Source organism: Rhinatrema bivittatum, chromosome 7 (assembly GCF_901001135.1).
Source record: "Rhinatrema bivittatum chromosome 7, aRhiBiv1.1, whole genome shotgun sequence".
In the NCBI taxonomy this organism is placed as follows: Eukaryota; Metazoa; Chordata; class Amphibia; order Gymnophiona; family Rhinatrematidae; genus Rhinatrema; species Rhinatrema bivittatum.
Window position 1 is genome coordinate 2344120 of NC_042621.1, and position 16382 is coordinate 2360501.

Below are 16382 nucleotides of genomic sequence, written 5' to 3' on the forward strand. Positions count from 1 at the left end.
GGAATGGTTAAGCCGGCCTGGCATCTGTGTGCCACTTGTGCGGACCTTGGCCCGGGATGTGGAAGCGCGACGCGCAAGCGTTGCTGTGTCTGTATTTATGAGGCGCACGCACAAGTAGACGTCTGTGTGTGTGTGTGTGCCGGTGCACGCGTGCGTGTCTATGCATGCAGAGGCTGACGTGCTGGATAGACCTGTGCCGGTGTATGGGGGGGGGGGGTATTGGCGTGCTGGGTAGTGTTGCCACATGTGCTTCCTCTGTAGATTTCCAGGTAGCCTAGAACTGGACAGAAGGGGGTTCCTTGTGCGAGGGCAGGGGGACAGCGGCTGGCACTGGTGGCTTGTGTCTTGTCTCAGCTCCCTGCAGAGGGAAGGGGACGCTGGTAGGAAAACACAGCAGCCCGGCCATGTTCTTGGCATCTTGCTGCTCCCACCCCCCCACCCCCCCCCCAGCCCACGTTCCATCCCTTTCAAGGGAAGATGTTTCGGCCAAAAGCTGCCCCCAGGGGTGAATGACTGACCTCTCTCCTCTTGGAGGCCATGCACAAGGTCTGCTCAGTCTGTGGACCTGCCCTTCCAGTTGGCCGGGGGGGGGGGGGGGGGGGGTCAGCTGTGCAAGCAGGGCCTCCCATATTTACCCAGATGACTCTCCCGCCAGCTGCCACCCGCCTTCCCCCCTGGGGTCTCCAGCATTGCTATGGGAACCTTTCATCCTGTCAAGAGAGAGGGGGCTTTGTAAGAGGCTGGCTTGCACCTTCCTTCCTTCCTTCCTTCCTTCCCTGGGACAAAAGCTTCCTTGAGGGCTATGGTGTCCCTCCCCCCCCCCGCGGTAAAGGCATTCTTCTGTCCCAGGTAAAAAGGAGCACTTCTGCTTTCATGAATTAGCTTTGTGCGTGTTCTCAGGGGTGGCAGCTATCGAGAATTGCCTCTTCTGTCCCTGGAGATTTTCTGTCGGCTCTCCTGAGACTTGTTGGAGCAGCAGTTGGATGGGAGCTGGGGGGGGGGGGGGGGTGAGCGTCAGACGCTGGAATGGATACTGGCAGCAGGCGGGAACGCCCACCCATGAACCGGAGGCCGTAGGAGATTCATGTAGGGTGCAGGACTGTCGTAAGGGGGGGAGGGGGGCAAGCAGGGCGCCCGCCTTGCGTGCCAGGTTTGGGGAGGGCACCACGCTGCTTTTTTTTTTTTGGAGTCAGCCTGCGAGCAGGCGCCGGCGTGAATGGGAGATGAGGGAAGCGCCCACAGCAATCCTTCCTCAGGGCGGTGTTTTTTGTCCGGCGCTTGCTCTGCTCGGGGCAGGCTGACCCTCTCTGCACATCCCAGTAACATAAAGGGAGCCTTTGGGTCTGCTCGGGGCACGCTGACCCTCTCTGCACATCCCAGTAACATAAAGGGAGCCTTTGGGTCTGCTCGGGGCACGCTGACCCTCTCTGCACATCCCAGTCCCAGGTGCTGCTCCAGCGAGGTGACAGCAGGGTCACAGTGTGCTTGACTGGATTAGTCTTCCTTATTATAATAATAGACTAAGTGCCCATCAAAAACGACAAGAGTTTCACTGGGGGGACGGGACCGGGACCCTCCTAAATTTGACCAGTAGGGAAGTTTCTAGAGCATGACAGACGGACGTAAAGCAGTTGACTAGAGATGCTGCGCCTGTTAGTCAAGCAGAATATTGCAAGACGGATGCTTCAGGACCCAGGGAACCCCAGACGTGCCCGTCTCCTGACTGCGTCCTGACCCTTAAGGACATTCCTCATCTCTGTCTAATGTCTCAGTTGCTCTTCTTCCGAAGCACTGTTAGGCTTTGCTGCTGACGTGACTCCCCTTCTGCAGGGTCCCTGGGGGTAGGAGGCACGGGTGAGCTCTGCCCTGGTGGGGGCTGGGTGAATGGGGGGGGGGGGCTCAGTCTTCAGACGGGCACGACCATTCCTGTCGGCCTCGACGCTGAGGCCCTGTGCTCCATCCATGGGATGCAGGGGATTCAGGCTCTGGGGGACCAGCTAGGCCTGGAGGGCTGGGGGTGGGGGAGAGAAGACGGCGGCCGCGGTTGTGGTGGCTCCGGCTGGCTAATGGGCCGGTAAGGGTCCCGTGAGCTGCGCAGGCCCGTCGACTAGGGGAAGGGAGGGAGTAGCAGAGACCCCGGCGGGGCAACGTTTTTCTCGCTTTCGGGAACGTTCTCAGAATGCCCAGCTCTAACGTCCTCTCCTCCTCCTTTCCCCCAGTGATTTCTATGCTCCCCCCGCTTCCCGACCCCAAAAAAAAAATAAATCATTTTCAGTTTTGGAGCAGGAGGAAGAGGGGCTGCTTCATCTCCTCTTCCCAGCAGCAGTCCGTGCCCCTCCACTCCTCACTCTAGCCCTGGATGGCTTTCCTTGATCAGACGACCTTTTTTTTCCTTCCACATGTAGCATTAATTATATTCAGCGGGCTTGAACTTGTCCTAAATGTGTCCTGTTACAAATGAACCCACATCTACAAACCCTGCCTGACTAATTCCTCTCCCCGTCCCATTTCTGGCCAGGGTCCAGCTCCTGCCCTGGTGCTGCTGGGTGAGAGACGGGGAGGACCCTTAGGTTAGGCTTTGGCCAGCTCCGTGGCAGGGACCCAGCTCACATCCCTCTGCTCCCCACGTCAGGCGAGGCTGGGAAATGCTGCAGAGCTAGCGCTCTCGGGCCCTGGGGGAAGGGACTAGCAGCAAGGCCCAGAAACAGGAGTTAGGCCCTGCAATTGCAGGGGGTTCAGGAAGGAGACCTGGTGTGTGGCCCCCAGCTGGCGACAGTCTCCGCAGTGACCAGGCTAAGTAAGGTTGGAGGGGATGTAAAATACACCCCCCCCCCTTCTCCTCTTACGGAGGGAGATTTCCTCCCCTTCGCCCCTAAACGCTGTCACTTTCCACTGTCTTCCTGCTGCAGGCTGACCCCATCCACCGCTGCTCCTGGGTTGTCAGCAGTGCGGGGCCCCCCCCCCCCCCCGTTTCAGGGGCCCACAGCCGCGTCAGGCCCTGCAATGGCAGACTAGAGGAGTGTGTGTGAGGGCTAAGGGGGGGTGCACCAGTACCGACCTTCCTCGGCCGGCACCGTGGCCCAACCCCCTCCTTGTCTAGAGGCATTAGAGAGAGCTTTCAAAATGAGTGGATCTGCTCCTTCCTGAACAGGGGGGGACCTGCTGACTACTGTGCCGGGAGGTCCAATGGCTCAGAAGTGAGGGGGGCTCTCTGGCAGTGGCTCGTAGGCAGGTCTGAGGCGAGAAGGGTGTTTTGCTGGGCGATGAGCGGGCCTGGAGACTGCAGTGCTGCGGATAAGTTTTTAGTTTATGTTTATGTTTATGTTTTTATGTTTAGTTTATGTTTTTAGTTTATGTTTACGATGCACCCCCGTTCTATGTGAACCAGCATGATGGGACTGCGTTCTCGAATGCCGGTATATAAAAACCCTAAATAAATAAATAAATAAATAAGACAGCATCCCTAGGGCAATCTATCAGGATTTGCTGCCTTGCTCTCTTCCATCCCCAACCCCCAAAAGAAGGCTTTGGCGGAGCAGAGATTTTCCTAATACCAGCTGTAATAACAGGTGCCTTGCAGTCTAGCTGCAGCCTGCCCTGGCGCTCCGTGAGCCTGGCTAATTAGCTAAAAGCTGCTTCAGCATTAGGCAGGGGGAGGCGGGGTGGAGGGAGGGATTTGTTCAGGCTGTGAAGCCTTTCTGAGCTGGTGGATGCCAATTTGTTCCAGATGCTGAGGAGTAGGTAACTGACATCTGGAGGGTCTAACAGATGTTAACCTTTTGAGGGTCCTGCTGTAAATATTAGTGGTAGGTTTGGAGGTTCAGTGCTTCTCTGCTTCTGGACATCGCCCTGGCCGCCTCCTCCTCACACTAAAGCTTCAGTTCCTTTTGTAGCATTGCTTTCCGAATACCCGTACCCCTGCCACGGAGTTTCCTAATTCTCTGCCCCTTGGCATGATATCGTCCTACCTCTTCTCCAATGCAGAGTTCAGCTTCCTTCCCCAGAGCACCATCGGTGTATTGCAAGCCTTACTGATGGCACCCTAAGGGCCCGTCCAGTCTGTCCAATTTTAGTTTCTGGTGCAGTGCTGCGAATCTCACCTACTCCCTGGCTTTACAGGTCTATCCCGGGGGGGGGACTCCCCGACAGGCAGGGTTTCAGGACATCCACCATAAAATGTACACGAGAGAGGTTTCCATGCACTGCCTCCCATCGCTTGCAAATCTATCTCGTGCATATTCATTGCGGAGATCTGGAAAACCTGACTGGGTTGAGAACCACTGCCCTAAGCTATGTCCAAGTTTAAGAGACCCTGCGGCATTACAAAACAAAAACCAACAACTTTTTAATTTATTTTTTGTATTTTGATGCCCTAAGCTGTAGTTTAGGAACGGCCTGGGCCAGGGTCCGTAGGCCTGGACTTCTTCCAGAACTCTGTGTCACTATTGTACAATGATTGGAGCTCCCTCCCACCGGGCCTGGGGCGTGGAAGCCAGATTCTCCACGGGCTTTCTTCCCAGGCGTAGGATTTTATAAAGGGGAGGGGGGGGGTGCATCCCCTTACTCTATCCTCTCCTCAGATTCCTCTCTGTCACGCCCCCTCCCTCCTCCTCTGATCCCTTTCTATGGCTTCTACTCTCAAGTCCTCCAGCTGCACCTCCAGGGTTCCCTCAGCCGTTCTCCCCCTCCCCGCTCCGGTGCGCGCATCCTTTGTAAACAGGACAATATAGGATGAGGAGGAGCAGCTGCTGGGACTGCGCCTGCAAGGCTGGCTGTGGCACAGCTGTCCTCATCGCAGGGTTGAAGGAAGGTGCTGAGGTTTGGGACAGCTTTTACGCAGGGGGATGTCCTGTATGCAGAGGCATCAGTGGCTCCAGGTCTGACTTGGGCTCCTCTCAAAATCCAGGCTGCCTCCTTGCCTTTACAAGACAGCTTGATACGTCCCCTCCAACAGCCTTTAGTCTCCCCCCCCCCCTTAAAATAAATAAATAAAGAATTAAAGAATTGAATAAAACAGTTTAATTTGTAACTGGAGAGTGTGAGAATGACAAGGAACTGGCACAGGATCATGAAAAGCTTTCTTAGCTCCTTGGCCCGCTGCTGTGTGTTGATACAGTGTTTGCAGCAATGCGCGTCAGAGCCCTGTTTTATTGATCAGAAATCCATGGTTTGTTTTCGCTGGTAATCAAATTAGAAGTTAAAATAAAAATAAATCAAACCTCTTTCACAAGAAATCTACTAAGGAAATAGGAGACATCATTCCTCCCTGCCAAAAAAAAAAAAAAAAAATCTGGACCCCAAATCAGGCAAAAAGCAGTCTGTGAAGGGACTCAATAAAGCTGTCATTCAGCGAGCAGCCAGAGGTCGCGCACAGCTCTGACACTTCCACCTGCTGGTGGCAAAGGTCACTGCGGTGCAATGCGGAGAGAAGACCCTTCAGCAGGCACTGAAATGCCAAGGCTCATCTTAAGGGGGGGTCTTCCTTGGGGAGCTTGAAAGGTATTAAAGAAATATTAAATTAACTCCAGGTTTAGAACAGTTTCACTTGCTTTGCTCTTATTCCCCGTTCTCCTTTCTTGTCTCGCTATAATTTATTTTACACTTTTGAGGTGAATAATATCCACCTTTCATTATGGACACACGCACCCCCTCCACATCTTTTCCTGATTTCTCCTATGAGTGTGAGGCTTGCAGGGTGGTCTCTGATGATCCTCTTTTTAGCTGCCTGTGCTGTATGCCTGCATTAGGTGTATCAGGGTGATGCCTGTATGGGGCTCTGATGAAGATTTGCTCTTTAGCTGCCCATGCAATATTCATACTTTAGGTGTATCAGTATAAGGCCTGCAGCAGCCTCTGATCTGCCCTTCAGTTGTCTGTGCTGTATTCATGTTTTACATGTATCAGTGTGAGGCCTGTAGAAGGCTCTGATTTGCTCTTCAGCTGTCTGTGCAGTATTCATGGTTTACACGTAATCGGGCTGATTTTAATAAGGTGTGCTGAAGCTGCCGTGGGTTTGTGCGCGTCTATACGTGCATTTGTACGTGTTTTCCCGGGTTTATAATAAGGGTTTTGTGCACGGGAAAAAATCGTGTACCGGCGCACTTACAGATCTGCAGTTTTTATGCACAAATACATGCTAATGGCATGCAATGGGGCGATTATCTATTCACGGGCAATGCAGGAAGCAATGCTAGCAGATAGATTGGGTTGTGCAGATTTTTTAATGTGGGTTTTTAGTATCTGGGTCAGGGCAGGATGTAAGTGAAAGCGCCAGTATGCTTTTGCGGGTCAGCCAAGCAGCGGATGGAATGGGTAGAGAGAAGGCAGCTTCTTAATGAGACAGAATCACTGATCTACATTTCACGCTCTTGCTGGCGGTCAGAGTCCGATCATGAAGAGGTTAAATATTGCTCTACCCACCTTCACATCAACTTCTGGACCACTAAATTAATTCATTAAAAAAAAAAAAAAAAAAGAATCAGTCCTGAGAATCAGTTGCAGGCATTCACACAGCCATGGCTGTCTGTGCATTACTATTTTTATTTATTTATTTATTTATTTATTTATTTAGCATTTTTATATACCGACTTTCCAATAACAGAATTACTGATCAATTTGGTTTACATTCTAAACAATAACATTGACAAGTAAATGTCTTACAATGAACTTGGATTAGTACATATGGGTTAATAACATAAGTAGAAGATACTTCTACTTATGTTATTAACTTAATTAATTACTATGTGCCTTATGGCGCTTATGTTTGGTGTGCGCGTATTTTAGGTGTGTATCTAATTAGCATACGCGGCCGTTATTACATCCTGTGCTTTCGCTGGTTTTTTCCACATGTGCCAAAACAATCCGCGTGGATTTCAGTGTGGGTTTTATTACATTGGCCCCAATGTAAGGCCTGCAGGAGCCTCTGCTCTGATCTTCAGCTGTCCGTGCTGTACTCATGGTTTACATCAGTGTGATGCCAGCTTGGGGCTCTGGTGAAGATCAGCTGTCCGTGCTGTACTCATGGTTTACATCAGTGTGATGCCAGCTTGGGGCTCTGGTGAAGATCAGCTGTCTGTGCTGTACTCATGGTTTACATCAGTGTGATGCCAGCTTGGGGCTCTGGTGAAGATCAGCTGTCCGTGCTGTACTCATGGTTTACATCAGTGTGATGCCAGCTTGGGGCTCTGGTGAAGATCAGCTGTCCGTGCTGTATTCATGTTTTACATCCGTGTGATGCCAGCTTGGGGCTCTGGTGAAGATCAGCTGTCTGTGCTGTATTCATGTGTCCTAGGACGCCAGGGCAGGTTTTTTGTTGTTGTTGTTTTTTTTTTTAGAAAGCTTTACTGCACTTTTCACGTGCTGGGTGTGATTAAATGTAATTAGTTTTCAAAAATTCCTGAGCAGTAAAATATAAACCGGAGGGGTGCGGCTTTGTTCTTACCAACTGACCTATTGCAGCCCCCTGTGTGGCTGGGCAGTGAGTAGCCGAGGTGGGCTAGTCCCGTTCCGGTCTCAGGAGCCCAGCGGCTGGCCGGGTCGACTCCTTGCAACAGGTGCTGCTCCAGCCTCCTGGCCCTGCCCCGGGGAGGGGCGGGGCACGGGGCTGCCGGCAGAGTCCGCCCCCCCCCCCGGGCAGTGGTAGGACCCATCCCGGGCGAGCACGAGCCTGGGAACAGACCTTCCTGATCTCATCGGGCCTTCATGTTTCATTCACAGGCGGCGGCGGCGGCGGCGGCTCCGATTCCCCCTCCCCCAGCCTCATGGAGGGCCCGGGAGGGGGCTGGGCCGGCAGGAGCGCGTGGCAGAGCCCGGCTTGGCTGGCAGGTACGTGCTGCAGCTTTCCGTCCCGGGCTGCGGCTGCGCGCGCGCTTCTGTAACCCCCCCCCCCCCGGGCTCTCAGGAAATCTGGAGCTGAGGGGTCTCGGCGGCGGTGTAAAGAGGATGGGGGGGGGGGGGCGCCCCGGCTCTGCCGCTGGTACTTTGTGGTTCAGACGCGAGTTTTAATTCAGCCCCGGACCGCCCTGCCGTTAAAGAAACGAACAGAAAACTTCCGCTTCACGCAAGTGCCAAGTTGTACCCCGAGTCCCCTCCTCACCCGGGGCTGTGGATTGCAAGGGGAGGGGGATGGGGGGGGGGGGTGCAGAGTTTAGCAGATCACTGCTGGGGAGGGTTAGAGGCTCAGGCGGGGGGGGGGGGGATGTCTGGCCAGTGATCCTTGGAAATGGGGAGGGGGCTCAGGACTAGGGTCTCCCCTCGGGTGCCCTTCCCTTGCTCTGCCCATGGTGGGGGGGCGGGTGTTGCTTGTTCAGAGCCCTCCCCAGTTGGTGAAGGGGGGCGTTGAATTTCGCACCTGGCAGTGAGGAGGGGGATTATCGCTACATGTCCAAGTGTTTGTATTTCCCAGTGCAGAGAGGAAGGGGATAAGCTGTGATTAGGACATGAATAGGAGAATGCAGCTGGGTTGCTGTGGGAGGATGGATGCTCGCTCTCTCTCTCTTTCCGGGCACATTTACAGGCTCACGACCTGTCCCAGAGGGGGCCATCCCTTCCTTCTCCTGCCTGTGCTGATGGACTCTGCACTCATCCCGACTGCTGACCTTTTCAGCCGGTTGAGGCCGATGACCTAATGCCAGAGTCTAATTACCTGCTGGATGCCTGCTTGGTTTCAAAACACTGCGCCCAGTACAGTGTAGGGTGGTGGGAGTAAGATGCTAATCCTCCCTCCACCTCATATAAAAAGGATTAGCTGCGACTTCCCGGAAAGGGTGACCTTTCTGCCATGGAAAGTCTCTGAGGGAAGCCATCTGGTGGTGGCTGCTGCTGCGCCCCAGAAGTGCCTCTGCTGCCAGGGATTCTTGTACCTCTGAGGATCCTGGGGGTGGGATCTGCTGATGACAGGAAGGATCCTGGGACTGCCACTTCACCCCAGGGCATCCAAACAGGGTGATCACGTCCTGGTTCTGTACCATTGCATGCATGCATGCTATTAATTAATAAGCAATAGTAGCTTGAGATCTATTTAATGTTTGGGTACTTGCAGCCTGGATTGGCCACTGTTGGAAATAGGATACTGGGCTTCATGGACCCTTGGTCTGACCCACTCTGGCATGTCTTATGTACTTCAGATTTTTTTTTTTCCAATTGATTTTCCTAAGACAGTCAGAAGTACAAATCCATGCAGGCAGAGGGGATCAGTCTGTTCCGTTTGACCTGGGGTGAAGTAGAAGGCCCTGGATATTGGGTGAGTCACTGTTTTGTCTGAGTTGTAATCTGTAATTTGCTAGTGACTGAGTGACCTCTGGCACTCACTTATGTCTCTGTGACGCCATGCCGGCTTTGCTGCCAGCCACTTTGTGTGACCTTGTACCTCCCTTCTGATGGCGAACATTTTAAGGAATTGTTTTTAGCCTTATTTGATATATTACTAGTTTTTGTGTGAAAAATATTACAAATGCTGCTGATTAATTCACACACATGATTCCTTCAATTAATTAGGAGCTCATTTTAGCTATGCCATATACTCTTAAGAAAGGAGGAGAGGCAGAGCTAGCTTTCTGCCCAAGTCCTGTTTTATAATCCTAGTCCCAAACACTACTGTAGATCTTTGAAAATAATGTTTTTGAATTGCAAATATGAAGTGCCACAGAGAGAAACGCCATCGGGAAAGCTGTGAACAGTGTTGATAGCATTGAATATTCTCCATGTGCCTGAAGCAGACTGACGAAACACGGGACCATGTCGAGCCGTCCAAGAATATCTGCTATACCTGAATTTGGGTACTTTACTTTTGCACTTTATAAGGACGGGATGTAACGTAAATGAACAGCAGATAAAGACCCAGGTGGCTCACCCAGACAGCCCAGCTGAGGTTCATCTTGTCTCGATAGCTGGGCATATAAAATTCCCAAAGGCAGCCCTTGGTCTTCCAATCATGGCCAACTCCATCACGGTCACACTGTTGGCCTCCCCATGTCTTGCTCTGAGCCCTGATGAAGTCGTAGCACTGCTGCTTTTGTGTTGAAGCTGCCGCTCTGTGCAGGTTACCCCAGTAAACTTCATTTCCGTCCTCTTGCCACTGTGGATCCCCTCTGCTTGTCACATGCATTTTCTTTTTTATATTCCGCTAGCGTTTCTGTCTCCACCGCCGCCGCTTTCTCTGGAAGGGCATTCCAGGCATCCACCACCCTTTGGGGTCCCATGCAATAAAGCCATTTTTTGTTATGTAGTATATAATTTGTGAATGTCAGCACCGTCAACCGTGGTGATCTAGTGATTTTCACATGGACGGTATATAAAACCTCTAAATAAATAAAACGGGTGCTCGTATCGAGTGCCAGTCTTACTGACGCGCATGCACCCACCTCTCCTGGGCGATAATCAGATGAGCTGCTGCGCTAGGGGAAATTGTGTGTCCCTAGCGCTCCAAATCATGGGACGCCCAGGAGACGAGGCTGTGTGCGTGGGTTAGGAAAACGGGCGCTCAATACGAGCGTCTGTTTTATCCCGCCGCTTCAGGACTTCATAAGCCGGCGGATCCAGCGTCACTTGAGAGAAGACGCCTTACGTACTCGCACAAGGGAACGGCCGGCTGAAAAATTAAAGTAAACCGTTTTATGATTTAAGGGAAAAATCCGTGACAGTTTATCGCTGCAACACGCCGAATCCGCAAAATAAGAGACTTTTTTTTCTAAACTGGAATCACAGAAAGTATTGTTTTTTGGGGTTTTTGCTGAGCCCTGCGCTCATGGGATGTCTTAGCACCAGCTCCAGGGCTGGCGTTTAAATTTGCCGAGTTACAAAGGGTGCATTAGAGCAGTGACTTTCTACAGCGGGAGGCGATATCTAATAGCCTCACCTGCATGGCATTTACATAGGATGAGAGCTATTAGCCACGCGTGAGTTTGGATGTGCATTTGGACATACTAAGTCCCTTATTACATCGGGTGAGCCTTGTGCATCTGAAACGCGCGTCCAAGTGCTCGTTAAGCTGTAGGCCAGGCTGAGCGCACTTTATTGCATCTGCCCGTTTCTGTTAAAAACAAAACAAACCCCCCCCAAAACAATAATTTCCTGTCACTTCTATTTATATTCCGTCTTCAGAAGGGATTAGGTTCATGTACAGTAGATACTGCCCTATCCCCAGTTGCATACTGCATCTATATATTATTCTGGCGTCTTCCCCCTCCGAGCTTGATGTCATGAGCTCTGGTTCTACAGTTTCCCTTCCCTTGAAAAAGCTCTGCCCCTTTTGTATACCATAATGTCTTTCAGGAATTCAAATGTTTCCTGACGTTGATTCTCAGACTCCAGGAGGGACGACTCGGAACCAACGCCAGAAAATATTTCCTCACGCAGTGGGTGGTGGATGCCTGGAACGCCCTTCCGGAGGAGGTGGTGAAGACCAAATCAGTGAGAGATTTCAAAGGAGCCAGAGATTTCCCATCCTCTGGCTCCCTAAAGGCCAGAGGATGGGAATGAGGAAGAGAGTGCATGGGGGTGATCTGCTGGTGCGGTGGTTACTGCCCTGGACCAATAAGCCTTCATACTGTTGATGCAACTCCAACATCGCTTCTCCGCTTTTATGGTGGGGGAGGGGAGGGGTGAAGAGGAATTGGATTCAACCGACAGGCGCCCTGAGGTAGAGATACATAGACAGAAGGGGAAAAAGCGCAGGGCTGTTTCTACGGCCAACTCCATAAGCAAAGCACGTCAGCACTGTCTGAATTTTCAAGAAGGCTCATCACCCAGTAAAAATGCTGCTAACAGTACATTTTTATAGGTTATGACAAAGCTTGGGGGTAATGTGCATGGCGCGGCAGGTGCTACCATAAGAAGCTTGCTGGGCAGACTGGATGGAGCATTTGGTCCTTTTCTGCCGTTATTACGATGTTCCTATGGATCGTATCTCCCCTGCCGCTCCTCCAGGGTAGACGTATTTGGGTCCTTCAGGCTCCTCTCTTATGGCTTTTGCTGCCCTCCCCTCACCATTTTGATTGCCATGTAATGAATCTCTCTCGGTCCTCTTTGAGTTATGGCCTCCAACACTGAACATTATGGTGCTCTGTTTTTTTGCAATAAAAAATAATTTAAAAAAAATGTTTGGTGCTGTTTGGGACGAGGATTACAGAATGGGACCTTGGGCAGAAAGAAGCTTTGTGAATTAGGGAACGTTGCTAAAGTATTAGGATTCGGGATGTGTTGGGGCAGAGAGCAGCACACGAGAAAGCAGGGGATCCCCGAGGGGGGGTGGGCGGACCAGAGCGGCCAGGCGGCCGCGGTTCTAAGTAATGTTGTGTGCAGGACTGGACCTGAGCTCCCGGGCGCACTAGAGGCGTACGTTATGTGGGCAGGGAAAACATCTGCTGTGCCTCTCCTGGAGCTCAGGTTTAGAAACCCGAGCAATCCAATCATATGTCTGCCCGGGCCCAGGCCGCAGCTGCTTCCGGGGTCGCTCCCCTGCTTTCTTTCTGAACTGGTTGTGCATGGGTGGCACTTATTATGGGACAGTATCTGTCCCTTTGGCCCTTCCTGGGGGCAGGTTGCACGTTAGTGGGACTTTGCAAGGGTCTGAGGGCGAACGGTGTCCGGAACCGGTTCCAGAATTAGAGGTCGATTCTTGTGCCTGTCAAAAGGCTGGGGGAGGATGCAGCCCTGCCTCCAGCTTTGAAAGCCAGCGGCTTCTTGATTTACTCCTCTCGCTCTCTCTCTCTCCCCATTTGGAGCAGTCTAGGTGTGATCTGTCTCTATGAGTGTTTCACGGCCTGCCTTACTAATGGCCTGGCCACGTGATGGCCCTTACAGCTATCTCCGGGACTTAAATCAATTTAAAGTGCTGTTTGTCACCGCACCACATATGGGAGGCATCCAGGAGTGAGGGAAAGGGGACTTACGGACTCAACGCCAAGGGACAGGCTGCTGGCATTGCCTTCCATTTGCCACCCTCTCGGGGAGGGTCTGCCCTGGTAGCAGAATGGATGAAGAACCAGCGGGTGCACAGAGCTGTGCTCCTGGAGGGTTTCGGTGCAGGAAGCCCCCCCCCCCCAGGGGACCTGGAGCAGAATCGCTTATTGCAAGCTCTGCCCTTGCTATTGCATCATTGCACGGTGTGGACGGTGCAGGGATTGCGTGGGGGAGGGGGGTCCTGGTGTCTGGAAGCAGCAGTCATTTTCCTGTCTCCTTGTCCTCTGTGAGACTCCTGCTTGCTCACCTTGGCCTGTCTTCTCGTTAGACACAGGGATCAGCTTCTCAGCTACGTGTGTACAGGGGGAACTGGGCATCTGGGTTTATTTTACCAGCTAAGGGCGGATGCTGGGATACCCGGTGTGTGTAAGTATTTGAAGAAGACATGAGGGAGCTAGATATGGGGGAGGGGAGGATGTCATTTTGTGGAAGAGACCCGATTAAAAATCCTGTTTCCTCTGTCTCATTCCATTCATAGACTTAACCCAACAAGAGGCCAACGCAGTATCGTGCTTTTCAGGCTAGCTCACAGGTTAACCCGTGGTTGGACCAACATTTTGGGCGCGCTAGGCTAACACCCGATGCAAAAAAAAAAAAAAAAAAAAAGGGATGCGCGCGTCCGAACTCGCTCGTAGCGCTCATCACATGTAAATTCCATGCAGGTGAGGATGTTAGCCGCTACCCGTGATGCAAAAAATCCCCGCTCACCCAGCGCACCCTTCTTAACGCCGCTAATGTAACGCCAGCCCGGGAGCTGGCGTTAAGCTTTACAGCGCGTTATCGGACTCAACTAAAATTTAAAAAAAAAAAAAAAAATCGTGCTTTCTGCCGTTCCTCCTACCGAGTATCGACGCGATCCTCGGTAGGAGGAACCGGGGAGAGCAGCACCATGTTAAATTTAAAATGTCTGTGCGTGCCACGTACACCCTCCAGGCCACGCATATTGTGTGTATATTTTACGCCGGTCGATTAGCTGCTGCAGGATAGAAACGCACGCTCATGAATTGAGCGTGCGTCTTGGTAACCCGCACACAGTTCCTGGGCTCCCCCCGCCAAGGATGCGCTGGGGACGCCCAATCTATCCGTTTTTTAGCGCGCTGGCTCATTTACGTATTGCATCGGGTGCCCGGGAGAAGTGAAACAACCCCAAAACAGGGACCCAGTCTGGATGCTCGTCTCTTTTATTTTGTGCCCTTTCTTGCATGGGGCTGTGATTAGGCAATTACAAACATTCCCCAGCGGCTCTGGAAGTAGCAGCCGCCCCCGGCGGCAGCAGCAGCAGATGCCCTGAGGGGTGGGGAGGGACGTGGAAGGTTGCTTGAGTAATTAGTGTACAGAAGAACTGATGAAAGTGACTTATAATGAGGCCTTTGCAGAGAGAGAGAGAGAGAGAGAGAGAGACTCTGACTTCTGGACAAAGGAGAGTCGGGGGGGAGAGGGAGGTGTCCGTGGAGGGAAAGAAGGGGGAGGTGATGCGTTCGTCAGATCTTTGGATGTTTGTCTCATGGTGCTTTCAGAGCTGGCGAGTCTTTCTGTTCGTTTTGTCGTATGTTAGCTGTTGCTTGGGGGGGGGAATATCAAAACCACTGGCGAAAGCTTGGAAGTCAGTGAGTCGTGCTGATGCAGTGGCTTGTTCAGGGCCCCTCGAGGAGCCTGGGGTTGGTTTCTGCGGTGCGCATAATGTAATGGTAGCAGTTTGGTTTCCTGGATAGCCCTGTGACCCCGAGTCGGTACGGCAGTGGATGGCGATGGCTTTTCCCGGGGTTGGCCAGGACTCTGCGCGGCTGTGGCGGAGAGAAGGTGCAGACAGGTGCAAGGCTCTCCTCCTCCTCCTCCTCCTTAACACGAGCTGCTTCTGCTTCCTCGCTCTCGCCCTCTGCTTCCAGGTTTCCACGGACTCACCTGAATCTTGTGCATGCTCCAGAGTTCGGGCAGTCTCTTCCATACTGAACCACCAAGGTTGCTTCTAGTGCGTTCTGGTAGCGGTTGCTAATTATTTTGCAGACATTGATCACGCTGATTTAGCTAATTGATAATCTAAAGCTCAATAGTGCAGAGAATGCTAGGCCCTAAAGCTTCGTTTACTGATCAGCCTTGCATTATCATTGAAGGGGGGGGGGGAGGGGGGTTCCACTCTTGGAGACTTAAGGGACTTTCCGGCATTTGGAGAGACAGGATCAATTATTTCTGTTTACTGAAAGTTTGGCCACTTCTTCAGGCTCTTTTGTCTCATGGCTTTAATTGTAGGCTCTCGCCTGCTCTGTTGCCGCTTTGCAGTGACCGTAACCTTTGAAACGTAACCTGCAGCCAAGTAGGCACTGAGCGGGGAGAGGGAAAGGAAGATGGGGGTGGAGGGAGAGGGAAGGGAAGAGAAAGTGATGATGCTAGGGGGTGGAGAGGGAAGAGAGAAGTTGGCGATGATGCCAAGAGGATGGAGGAACAGGGAAAGGAAGGTGGTGACGCCAGGGGTTAGAGAAGGGAGGGGATGATGATGATTCAGTAAATCAGGGGATGAAATCAGGGGATCTCTGAGGAAGTGATGAGTGGTAAAGCTAAATTAGTTGGGTTGGATGGGCCATAATGTCTTTTTCTTCCATCATCTTTCTGTGATGCCAGGGAGTGGGAAAGTGGAGGTGATGCCCGAGGGTGGGATAGGGGAGGGGAGGTGGTGCTGGTGCCGGAGGGTGGGATAGGGGAGGGGACATGGAGAAGGTGATGGAGCACCATGATAAAGTGAACTCTGTGCCGGGTGCGCCGCCACATGAAAAAGGTTGGGCATCACTGTCCGTACGAGCTTGTTTGAGCCTGGACGGCACTCGCCTTCCAGTGCCAGATGGCTGCCCTCATTTCAGCTGGAGGTTTTAACCAATCCACCAGCGAGTAAACTGGACCAGCCCGTGCTGCTATGACGGATCCTTTCTGGCCCCCAGCGGCCGCCGCTTTGGAGGATGAAACCGGAGAGCGCTCTGGTGTTTCACCTGTGCTCCCCCGGCCGTGGTATAACGAAGCCGCGCTGGTTCTGTTTGCACCTGTAAGGAGTGGAGGGACCCACGCTACCCCTGTGGGTTCTGCATCCCTGCGTAGGAGGAGGGGCAGCTCTCTTCCACTCCTCATGGACCACGAGAGAGAAAGCTCTGACCAAATGGCGCAAAGTTCGGGCAGGCGCTCTTCAGCACAGCCCGTCCGTCCCTCTCCTTACCAGGCGCAGCCTCAGATCCCCCAGCTATCGGGTGGATGGAGGCAGCGCCAGGGCCACTCGACCAGCCTCCTTGCAAAGATTTCGGCTTCCTTCCTAGGAAAAGAGGCTTTTAGGCGTTGGTTTCGCTTTTTTTTTATTTTTTTGGAATATGGAAGAGTAAAATGGAACTGGATTGAGAGCCATGAGGCAGGGAGATGCAGGAGCACATGGATCAGGGAGGTCT

The 16382-nt window shown here is 52.4% G+C and overlaps 1 protein-coding gene across 6 annotated transcripts in view; it reads left to right on the forward strand.

Moving 5' to 3' along the window:
* Positions 1 to 16382, forward strand: part of GSE1 (Gse1 coiled-coil protein) — a 378777-nt gene that overhangs the window by 52092 nt on the left and 310303 nt on the right. Inside the window, exon 1 of one of the 6 annotated variants that reach the window (XM_029608053.1) lies at positions 7429 to 7824. The exons of the other annotated variants lie outside the window; for them this stretch is intronic. Coding sequence (XP_029463913.1) covers positions 7702 to 7824 — 123 coding nt within the window. The 5' untranslated portion in view covers positions 7429 to 7701. Of the gene's footprint in view, positions 1 to 7428; positions 7825 to 16382 lie in introns of those variants that run through there. 6 annotated transcript variants of the gene reach the window in all.